Below are 12,142 nucleotides of genomic sequence, written 5' to 3' on the forward strand. Positions count from 1 at the left end.
GCGGGATGTTCAGGGACCAACTACACATTCTCTTCCCATACGGGCGCGCTTGAAAACAAGCGAATTTCGCTTATTAAAACTTACGGGCTTAATATAAAACCACACGCTTTAGAACAAGGCGGACATTCCAAATATATGAGCACATCTGCTACATACTTCTGTTTACAGACCGTCTAGTCCCACATCCATAGTTGACGCATACATTTGTATCAGATCGTTGTAAAGCTACTATTTTCATGCGGACCTCGCTTGAGCTCCACATCTTGAATAAAGGATTGACTGATAGACTCATAGAATCTGCATTCACGTAGTTCACTATAAACTGTAGTTGACAACATATGCTGGCCCATGTGTTATGTTATCTGTCTAGTAAAAGGTACAACTGGCACTTCTGTGGCATCTTTGGCGCTCAACTAAAATAAGACTATTTACATAAAGCTACTAGCAAAATTAATTTTTCAGCATATACTGTCGGTGACATCATGTTTTAGTATATAGACCCCTTCAGGACAGGCCTGGTGATTTGTGAGCTGTGATGTAACTTACTTTTGGGAGGGGATGAGCAAAAGAAAAAAGAACAGATGATTGTCGGAATGCTGAAACAAATCAAATGTTTAATGGTTTATTTAGGTCAGTGATACTCAAAGTACAGCCCAGGGACTGCATGCGGCCCTCCCGACCCTTTACATGCCCCCCCCCTCCCCCCCCCCCCAAGGTTCAAAGAAGCACTGGGATGCTGTTTACTCGACTCCACTCAACATAAAAACATGTTAAATACACGTGAAAATGTTTCTTGAAATGTTAATTGAATCTTGCAGCAAACGTTTAAGATATGATAAAGTAAATTCAAAATGTGTATTTCATTAACCGTTAGAACCGTTTCATCCCAGTACATCAGGTTACAGTAGTGCATTGAGAAGTATTTTTATTGGGTTGTTATTCGCACCCCCAGGAATGGCATGTGTGCTCCGTGGCAATGCAAAGCACCTGGATTCGATTCCCATCATAGTCCGTTTTTAATGGCTCCGTAGTTTTTTCATAACCGACTTCACGCAGGAGTAAGCACACGAAGAAGAGCTGCTGAATTTCCATGGAGGACATGACATTACCTTTCTTTATGTTTCTTCTTTCCTGCTCACGTCCCTGAGTTCCTCTTAATGCTTGCTTCTACCTGAGGGTTGTGTCTTTTTTTCGAGCGAGATCTGCTAGAGTTTATTAGGATATTTTTCTGCCCTCTACTGGAGGTTTGACATCGGAATGGATTTCACGCGCAGAAGAGAAGGCAATTTCTAGTGCTTCTTGTATACACTGATTTAAGTTTTTTTTTTTAGCTCTTGGGCTGAGAGGTTTGTCAAGTTCTCTTAGGTTTAGGAGTTGCATCCTTAAGGAAACTGGTCCTCAAGATGATTGTGGACTCTGATCTATCATTCGTACCTCAGGTGAACAGGTATATGAAGATTGCCACCCGCCACAATCCACATGGACCACATTGGTTCTTGCAATGGACACATCAAGACTAGACAACTGCAGTGCCATCTGCGTTGGATGTATGGGACCTGGCCCCCTACTGTGCTTTGGGCCTTGTTCCTGGGACCCGCAAGTAAGCTTTAAGCATTTTCGCCTCCCGAAATTGCTGCGGCTGGACCTTTCCGCTCGACTTTTGACATTTTGCTTTCTTTTCTGTGGGTCCAGGGCATGTTGATTTAGTGTTTATCTTTCTTTTATATCTTTATTTGGCCTTTTTTCCCACGTTCGAGTCTCTATTTATATTGTTGCTTGCATGCCCAAACTGTAACGCCTCTTTTGCTAACGTAATTCAGACCTGTAATTTGACCTGTTTACATGCTGCATTTCTACACTTCTTCAGAACCATGGCTCACACTTTGCTCTGTGTGGGTGTGGGGGGGGGGGCTGTGTGAGGGGGGGCTCTGTGTGGGTGTGTGGGGGGGCTCTGTGTTGGTGTGTGGGGGGCTCGGTGGGTGTGTGTGTGGGGGGGCTCTGTGTGTGTGGGGGGGCTCTCTGTGGGTTTGGCATTTGCGAGAGATTAAGCTATTGGCATTGTAAATGACAATGCCATTTATTTATCTGTTTTCAAAACCAACACATAAATAAAAATGTTGTCATTTTAAAATGCCAATAGCTCTAACTTTTGCAAAGGCGAAACCGTTGCATTGTAAATGCTTGTTATATCTCACTGTTTGGTCACAAGTTTTTTTTTTCCGAAACGGAAGTCAGTATCAAACACGGTATAAGTGTTCCACAGTTCACTGGTATTGGCTATTTATTACATATTCACACTGTATCACGAGTGCCTCTTCATATAGAGACTCTACGCATAAACACTCTATAAGTTGACAGAAACATTAAACACATAGAGATTTCAGTGTTCTGAGCATGGGGCTCGGCGTCCCCTATCCAAAGTATTTCAGGGCTGTGGTGTCCTCCTTATCACACCTTGTTGGGTATATATGACAATATTCAGTTCAGTTGATTTTAAGCAAAATCATGAATCCCTGCTTATTGGTAAAGTACCGAAGGGAACCCTCTTTGGAGGATGCACCGACCATGCATCTACACGTCCAAGTGCTCTCATCCCCGCTAAGGGAGCTACCATAGAGCTTATCATTAAATACATTGAAGCGGTTTGCATCCACTTCCGCGGTGCCACCCAACTTGCATTGAAGCCACATAGTAACATGATTATATTAACGCATGACGCAGCAGCAAGAGACGTATTGCGTCAGTGCCCGCAGTATGCCATTCACTTAGTGAGTAGTGGGAATATGGAAATACAAAAAAAATCATATCTCTGGGTGCCTATAATTTATTGATGACAGATGTGACATAGCAAATATGTGTATTTTTTCTTTTTAAACCGAGTGTTGCCACTGGCTACAGAGCTTGACTGTCACCTATGATTATTAAAACTTGACCATTTAACGATAACCTTAGCAATAAGCCTGTTCTGGTGTTGTGTGTAACGTGATAGTTATCACCATTAGCAGTTGCAAAAAAACAAAAAGAATATTCGTTTTTCCCCCTCTTATTTATGGGCAGTTGTTAATGTTTGTGAAAATGCACGGCATTACAAAACTGCACAATAATGTTATATGCAAAGTGGTAATTATCATTATCAGTTTCTTCAAAGAAAGAAATAAAAACGAATTTGATCATTTATTTCTTTGAACCATGCACTGTCAAGAGAGGTTAGCAAGTATTTGTAACGCTTTCTAACAATCTTTCCAAATTCTTACAAAAGAATCCTCAATTTCATGTACAAGTGATTACCAAAGTCTTCCACGTGAAGTTGGGTATGCTAATTTGCATCTATCAGCGATACGCCGATTAATTTTGTCTCCAACAGCCCTCTCTTTCCAAATACAGGTCCTAGATATATCCATTTCACGGTTACTTTATTTTTTTATTTTTTTGTTTAACATATACAAGACCAGTCTGTGCATAGGTGAACTGGTAAAAGATAGCGTCTAAGACAGTACTTTTATGTCTAGTTTTAAGACACGCAAGCGCAGTGTAGAGAATGATGTGTGCATTCCCGTTTTGTCTTTTCTGCAGTTGGAGCCATAGACTATTGAGGTAATACATTTTATTTGCGGGTGTTCTACATAGAATATTGATTTATAAATGTATATCCCATGTGATGTGTATCTTCCAAAGTTGTAATTTGTGCTATATATAGAAATAGTCAGCAGATGCATACAGTGAAAATATGTGTACCTCACCCCAAAATACTGGAGTCTAATTTATTTTGGTTCATTGGAAAAGGAAAAACCTCTCCGAAAGGCTTAGGAAACTACACTAGCTGACTACTGAAGCTAGAGTCTGCTTACAAAATAGTTTGCAAGAGTCGCAAGACTGTTGCTATCAAATACCATGACCTGCTTAGGCAAAATCACCAACAGACGTTATTGAAAACTTATATTTAACTCAAAACACCTCTAATACCTGCTCAAATGTAGACTAACAACTGCAGGAGAAAGGTTTTCCTTCCCTGAACCAAACATACAGAATTCCTTTTCCATCTGCTTCAGTGAGTAAATTATTCTTGATATATTCAGAAAACCTTTCTCATTAGAAACCTACAGCAGACTTCCCAGTTCTGAAAACCACATTACTCTAGCCTCTTCGATGCGTTGGACGACCCCGGCCGTCCGACGTCACAGTGGGCGTGTGCAGAGGACGGCTGGGGGCCATCCGAACCACGCACACGTCAATTGGTGAAGAGGTTAGACTTGGGGAAAGGTGGTTAACTTTGTATATGATGAAAGCCTTAAGGAATTGACTAATCAACCAACCAACGGCTGTATTAAACTGCAAAAGGAATGTACAATACATCTTTAAACAAAAGCTGATATATCGACAGAAATAACACAAAGTTATTTAACATTAAAAACTAAGGAAACATAGTCATGTCTAAAGCACTCCAAATGTCACAACATAAATACAGTGATCATATACAGCATCCAGTTAAATGCAAAAATGTATGTGACACACTCTGCAGCATGCGAAACACCCATTGTTGAATACCTTTTAAAATGTCTATATGGATTAAGTTATGTAAGGCAGACACCACACATTATGAGACAAAGTTTGGCAGAACATAATTGAGATATTTGAGTCAAGCACATGAAATCAAAAGTGTTGCGAGACACATTTTCATGAAAGAAGGCTTGATGTTTGTCAAATTGGAAATTACATTTGTGAAACTGTATTCAAATCTAAGAGAAAAGCAGAAAAAATATTACTTTTTCAGTCATGTTACCCGAGAGGGGTGAATAAAAGATCTTTGCTTATTTTCTTTCTTTAAATGTTATAATAATGTTACAATAAATAAACTCTAACTAATAGACCTTAAAAGAGGGACCCCCATTGATAACATTAGTTTCGTGGAATATCGCTGGAGTTGGTACAAAAATGTGTGACCCTGATTGGAACATCTATATGAACACATTTGATATCTGTGTGCTACAGGAAACCTGGGCCACGGACCAGGTCCATAGAATAGGATATAGAACCTACCAAGTGGCGGCCGTCCCTTCAGTAAGAGGGCGAGCCTCAGGAGGGTTGGTAATATGGATCAGTACAACCATTGATGTGGGGGTAAAAATGTTAAATACCGATTCCTTAGATATACTTGGACTGAAACTAACAACAAGAGATAAGAGGGTGATAAACCTAATAGATGTGTACAACAGACCATGTCCCGCCAATAGGGAATCACCATGTATTGAGAAATTGGAAATGTTTATGGACACTCTAGATCAAGATGGAAGTATCATTTTATGTGGTGATCTGAATTGCAATTTTGAGCCAATTGTGGGGATGGTTAAATTGTACGAGGATGAGGATGTTGCTAATTGGATACCAGTACTGAATAATGGAACTGTTCCTGGGACCACATTAGCCCTACAGATCACAAGGCTGCTCACAGGCCATGGTTTAAGGGCTTGCAATGGGCGCATGCCATCAGACTCCCCGAAAGCAATTACCTTTAGTAGGGGGAATTGTAGGAGCAAGATAGATTATGTTTCTGTTTCTTTTAATTTGTGGCCATGTACAAATGACTTAAAGGTTAGAGAACGCTTTGAGAGCGATCACTTTCCGTTGGAAATGAGTTTTTTGTCTAGTATGCTGAATGAACAAGGTGTTACTGAGGGTATACTTAGCCCAGTAGCCCCGTTAATTTGCGACAATGTCGTATTAAGCAATAATCGAAGGGCCGTCAAATGGGCATACATTCTTGAAAGAGAAGATCTGTTGGCTAACATTTATTCCACATTTGTGAATATATTCGAATCTTATAATGTGGATGAATGTACTCCTGGTGAATTCATTGGACTGCATAAATCCTTTTGTAAAAAACTGTTAGACCTTATCACTAAAAAACCTAGGAAAGGGAGCGGGTTGGTGAATGCAAAACCTGTAGGCAAACCCTGGTTTAACAGGGAATACCGAGCTGCCAAAACCGACCTGATTAATGCAGTAAAAAGTAAAGGCTCTGTAGAACTTAAAGCAAAAAGGAAAAGCTACAATAAGATAATAGCTGCAGCCAAAGCATCCTGGGATGAGGATTTATGGTCCAGTATGTTATTGGCTGCAAAAACAAAAGATCACAGGCAGTTCTGGGAGTTAGTAGCCAAAGGGAACAAACCAGATAAAGGTTCGAGGGAGGTTTTCTTAAACGAAGCCATATGGGTTGATCACTTTACATCATTATATGCAGCCCAAATTATAGAGGAAAAGCTCCCAGAAAACCCAAATCAAATACAAACCCAGGTAGAGAATGAGGAATACCCATTGGTAATCTTTGATATACAAGAGACTCAAACAGCAATTGCTTCTGTTAAGCAAGGGAAGGCCCCTGGTCTGGATAAGATCCCTGGTGATCTTTATAAGCATAATACTGATATCTGGGCACCTTACTTAAATCCTTTGTTTAATGTCATCGCAGCTGGTGACCATATCCCTGATACATGGGACGGGGCAGAAATGATCACTATTTTTAAAAAGGGGGATAGAGATGAGCCAGCGAACTATCGCCCCATCAGTCTTTTAGATATAACACAGAAAATTTATGCCAGGCACATTCTAAACCGCGTAAATACGTGGCTGGAGGAAAACTTGGTTTTATCTAAGTATCAGGCAGGGTTCAGGGAAAAGACAGGGACCATCGATCAGGTATTAAGACTATGCTGCCTGTATTCGAAATATGTCATCATCCGCAGAGGTAATTTATATGTTACCTTTGTAGATCTACGAGCAGCATTTGACCTTATTCCTCGTGATTTACTGTGGAAATCACTGAAAAAGCAGGGGTTCCCAGGTGACCTATTGAAACTAGTGATTAGGTTACACCAGAATAATTATGCTAGGGTAAGATGGGGCTCAAATGGTGAACTCACAGATCCAATCCCTATCAAGAGAGGAGTGCGCCACGGGTGCGTGCTGGCGCCCACACTCTTTTCCCTTTTTGTCAACGATATTGCAGTTTATATGGAGAATTGTGACAACGATTCACCTCGCCTGGGGGGGGAACGAGTACCGTCCCTCCTCTTTGCGGATGACACGATTCTCATTTCACAAACCCCACGGGGCCTACAGATCCTATTAGATAGGTTCCAGCAGTATTGTATCACAAAAGGGTTAGAAATTAATATAAAAAAGACTAAATATATGGCTCTTAATCCTCATAAAAGTTTTTAAAAAAACCTAACGCTGAATGGAGAAAAGCTTGATTATGAACAAAGTTTTACTTATTTGGGGGTACTATTAGATTCATCATTAAATTGGAGACTCTAATTAGAAAAATCAAAAATTGTGTTCAAACAAAATTGTCTTCCGATTCTGAAAAGACATAATAAATGTGCAAATAAGGCAGTTACCCCAGCATTAGAGCTTTTTAGATGCAAGGTCCAGTCAGCAGTTTTGTACGGGGCAGAACTCTGGGGACCAGTGTGTAGAAAGACTTTTGAAATCTTGGAGAATAAGTTCATAAGGGGATTACTAAAGGTTCCTAACAACACTCCATTACTACCCCTACTCCTCAATATGAACATACGACGCACTGATCTACATGCAATATTAAGACCGTTATTGTTATGGGTCAGGTTGTGGATTACCCCTGAGTTAATTGAATATAAAAATGGACTGGTTGAAGTTTTGAAATTAGATACTGGTAATAAGATTTCTTGGTTTAAACATGTCAAAACATGGTTAACAAAATTGGGTCTATCCCATTTTTGGAGCCAGCCAGAATCTTTGACCGTGTCCTCAAAGAAAATAGTCAAACTTTCTTTTTGGGCCCTTGTGAGCCATGACGCAGTATACGTTGGAGCGCATGGCCCCATAACTGAAAAATTTTTAATGGTAAAAAATGTGGCCCAGTTTGAAATGTTTCTTGATGAGATTCGGCCACCATTGGCGAAAACCTTGTATCTAAGAACTCGGGAAACCGAGACAAAATGGGGGAAAATTAGCAACGATAAATGCACTTTATGCACAAATAATGCAAGAGAAGACATTTTTCACATTCTATTTTTTTGTTCATGCTATATAGAAACAAGAAGGAAATGGATAGTGCCATTGTGCCGTAATATCGGATCAACTTCGCATAAGGAAGCTGGTAGAATATTAATTACGGACACTAGTCAAGTAATTGTGTTTGGCATCAGTAGATTTCTCTTGGCTGTAAAATTCATCAGACAAAAATTGTCTCTGCCATTTTAAGCGTATCTAGCGAGAATTGTTAACTGGCTGTTATCATTCAATTTAATGCTTTTTTTTAACATTGTAAATATTTTAACAATCTTTTTAATTATATTTATTGAAGTGTGTTTCAAGCCCCAACTCATGATTTATCTGTGTAGGGTTACGGTAATTATTTGGTTATGCACCAGCACTTTTCTTGACTGTATATTTTTTGTACATCTGTCGATAATAATGTGGTCATGTCTATTATGTATTTTGTATATCTTTTATGATGCAATTGCAACGAAATAAAGATTATTGAATTGAATTGAACTCTAACTAATAGACCTAATGTTATATGGTGATGTTGTAATGAGAAGGGAACCATGATAACATGCTTAAAATATAGCCCATGATGTTTCTAACGAGGAAGAGTGGGTGATTACTTGAAGGATATTAATCACAATGGATATAGAAGAGAACCTTGGAATCATTATGATATACCAGTATTACACTTAAATGTCATGGTCCAAATGTAAGAAATTTGTATTGATGATTTAAATTAGATTGTCAGGTTAAGATAGGAAAATATATCTGCATGACTTCATAAACGATCTAAATAAGAATTAAGAAGCGATGACTATCAGAACAGTTGGAAAATTAAAGACTGTTGAAAACGCTTCCTATTGGAATTTGTATTTATATTTTTGTAGTGCTGTTTTCTGATTTAAAATGACTATTTATGATCCTCAATAATGTATGAGAATTTTTTTTGATTGGTCGATGTGACCACATAAGGTCCAACAGTTTAAGGACGCATTACCCCTACATTGGTTTGCTAATATGGAGAAGAAACATTGGCCATGTACTTTTACACTTGTATACTCTTGCAAATACTGTTCATAAACATGAGAATAGTGGAATTGTTTTTGAGGAAAAGGGAAGTCCTTGTAATAATACTGATGTGTGTAAATACTAGTATTGAGGATTGCACAGTATGTTCTCCTGAGGATAAGCCTGGGGTCTCAAATAAAGCCAGGGGTATTTTGCAAAAACATAATGTGCCATGTTATGACTTGAAATTAATAATACAATTAACAAACTGTCAATGAGCACTGCTGAATTATTAGTCAGGTGTGTGCCCTTAAGAAGATTATTAGTGACTTGTAATGCCTATATTTTGTGACTGTTAGTAAGTCTAAAGCATTTGTGAAGTATTAACAGACAAAACTGGTTATAATATTGATAGAAACCGCCTGGGAATTAGGACACATTGTCTTTTATTTATTTTTCATTTTTGTGTCTTTTCCCAAGAACACATTTACAAAAATTATTTGAAACATTTATGTAGAATTTTTTTGTTTTCCTGTTTTGCAGAATGTGCCAAACTGTTCTATAAAGCAGGTGCCCGATTGGTTCTCTGTGGCAGAGACCGTGAAAAGTTGCAAGACCTGGTGCGGGAACTGACCTCCTCTGGACCTAAAAGTGAAAAGGTAATTGGAAGAGAATGTTTTGAGTTCTGTCTCTGGAATACATGATCTGCACAATATGTGGTACTTCCCTAGAAATCTTTGCTGCTTTGTTGCAATGGATCCAAGCAGTTGTCCATCTGAAGCTTGTACTACATAGATGGAGAGAGAAAGAGAGAGATGGCAAGAGAGAGTGAGAGGGGGAGCAAGTGAGAGAAGGAAAGGTGGAGAAAGAAAGAGAGGGAGATGGGGGGGGGGGTAGACCGAGAGATATGTGTTAGCCAGTGTGGACATAAGTTGTCCAGAGTACTCCAATCTGGCCAATGGACTGCATGTCAGATGTGTAGTTTCTAGGAGGTCCAACCCTACTTGCCCTAGACATCCACAAGATATCAACAAAAATCCTAGGATGCGTGGAAGATTTTTACAGCCATTGCAATGTGCATTTAAAGTGGCAGTCTGGCTGGATGGCACTGTATGTGACAGTGTTTGTCTAGGCTTGGAAGAGTATGCCTTGGTGCATCCCCCAGTGCGATATTATATGAAAGAAGAATTTGAATAATCAGCCTGACGAAACAGTTGCATTGAGCCACCGACACATAATTTATGTTTTCTCATTGATTTGGGAATCACTAACAGCATAAATAGAACTCATTTCTGAGCCTGAGTGGGGTTAGGTCATAGCAACGCTCTGATTAATTCAAGAAGTAACGAGGCATCAGCTTGGCAACAACCCCTGTAAGCAGCGATGTGTCAGACAAGCCGCGTGCCTGAGCTACTTGGAAAGGCCACTTGCTGTCCATAGTAGGGATAGTCCCTCTTAATCAGTTTTACGCTGCTTTCTCTTTGCACAGAGGTACCAGCGGGTTACGCGGACATTCAGGGAGTGAGACTGGTGGTGTTTGGATAATATTCCCTCCAGGTCCGTTGTAGATCACAATTCTCCAACTAGGAGGAGGACAAATGTTTTTCGAGGAATGTGTAACTCACAGTTGCTTGCTTTCTATTTGCTCGCTTTGTTTTACGCTGTTCAGCAGTCTTTGTCCCTCCCGTGGAGCATTGCCTGTTCACCATTGCCCCTTCTATTCTTCACGAGTGCTTTCTTTCTGTAAACAGGCCTTTAAATTGTGTTCTTATCTCGTCATGCTGTGCATTCAAAGACAGAGGTCAAATGTGAGGCTCTGTCTTCCGTAGGAGCTTGGTGTTTCTAGCACACAACACAATTTAAATGTCTGTAAATAAACTGTGCTAATATTTCAGGATATTTCAGAATTAGCAAAATTCAAAGGAAATACTTTTTTTGTAATTCTGAAGTGTGCTGGAAACAAATATTTTAATATGATCAAAACAAATCAATACACATGGGTGATGCCATTTCCACACATTATAGTTTGTGCACGGTATAGTTTTATCAGTAAAACGGTATGTCTGTGCAAATGCAATGTTGGTTTCAATTGAAAATCTGTTGACTCTAATTGCAGTGCGTTACTACAGCCAATTTTAGCCTTTTTGGGGACCTTAATATACATCTTGACTGCCAAGAGTCCCAGGAGACTATCAACTTCCTGGGAGATATGGCTGCATGCCAGTTAAGACAGCTGGTTGAGGGACTCCCCCACTTCTGAGGCTGTGGACGGACCACTCACTCATTTCTCTGAGACTCTGCTTAGATGGTTCCCCACTGCAACTCCCTTACCCACCTTTATTGAGGCACCCATGGCACAAATTAGACCCTACTATTTTTACAGCTGCCCTAAACACGCATCGCCCAGAATGGCCAACAGATATAGAGACAGCTGATGCTGCCTTTAGGGGATGGGTCAATTATGCAATAGTCTTCTGTATCCCGGACAAAATGGCCCTGGTCAAGCGTACCCAAACTCATGCATGGTACAATTAATCTCTGACCATGGAAAAGAGAATATTTTAAATTCTAGAATGGACTTGGAGAAGCTCCTATGATTTTACAGCAAAGATTATCTATAGGAACGCAGTCAAACGGTACCACAAACTGGTCCAGAAGACACAAGCAATGTTCTGTGCTAATATGATCTCTACAAGCAGGAACCCAACTAAAACCGTCTTTTCACTTATGAAAGAAATCGTAAAAACCCCGCCTACTGCCAATAACACAATATCCTCCAATTTGCAATGCAAGACACTGGCCACATTTTTTATTGGGAAAGTGAAACGCATTTACAGCGCATTCTGTCCGGGGAAGACTTTTCCCGATCACCGGAGGAATACACTCTTGGTCGCTATGCCCTACTCCCTCCAGGACCTTCGGACCATGTCCCCAAAAGACATGGAGGCCCTGTCGGCCAAGGTAAAATCATGCTCCCCTGAGGATCCTTTAAATCCTGATCTTTTTACAAAATTTCACGACTGCCTTCTACTGGTGGGCCGGGAGCTGATTAACAGGTCGCTTTCAGTGGCAGTGATCCCTAAGTCCTGGAAGAATACCAAAG

The 12,142-nt window shown here is 40.0% G+C and overlaps 1 protein-coding gene across 3 annotated transcripts in view; it reads left to right on the forward strand.

The window, feature by feature from the left end:
* The window catches only part of DHRS7B (dehydrogenase/reductase 7B), a 118,913-nt gene that overhangs the window by 77,166 nt on the left and 29,605 nt on the right, over positions 1–12,142 (forward strand). For all 3 annotated transcript variants that reach the window (XM_078665233.1, XM_078665234.1, XM_078665235.1), the window contains exon 3: positions 9,583–9,698. In XM_078665233.1, the coding sequence (XP_078521359.1) occupies positions 9,583–9,698 (116 nt within the window). The remainder of the gene's footprint in view (positions 1–9,582; positions 9,699–12,142) is intronic.

This window comes from Lissotriton helveticus, chromosome 10, assembly GCF_964261635.1.
Source record: "Lissotriton helveticus chromosome 10, aLisHel1.1, whole genome shotgun sequence".
In the NCBI taxonomy this organism is placed as follows: domain Eukaryota; kingdom Metazoa; phylum Chordata; class Amphibia; order Caudata; family Salamandridae; genus Lissotriton; species Lissotriton helveticus.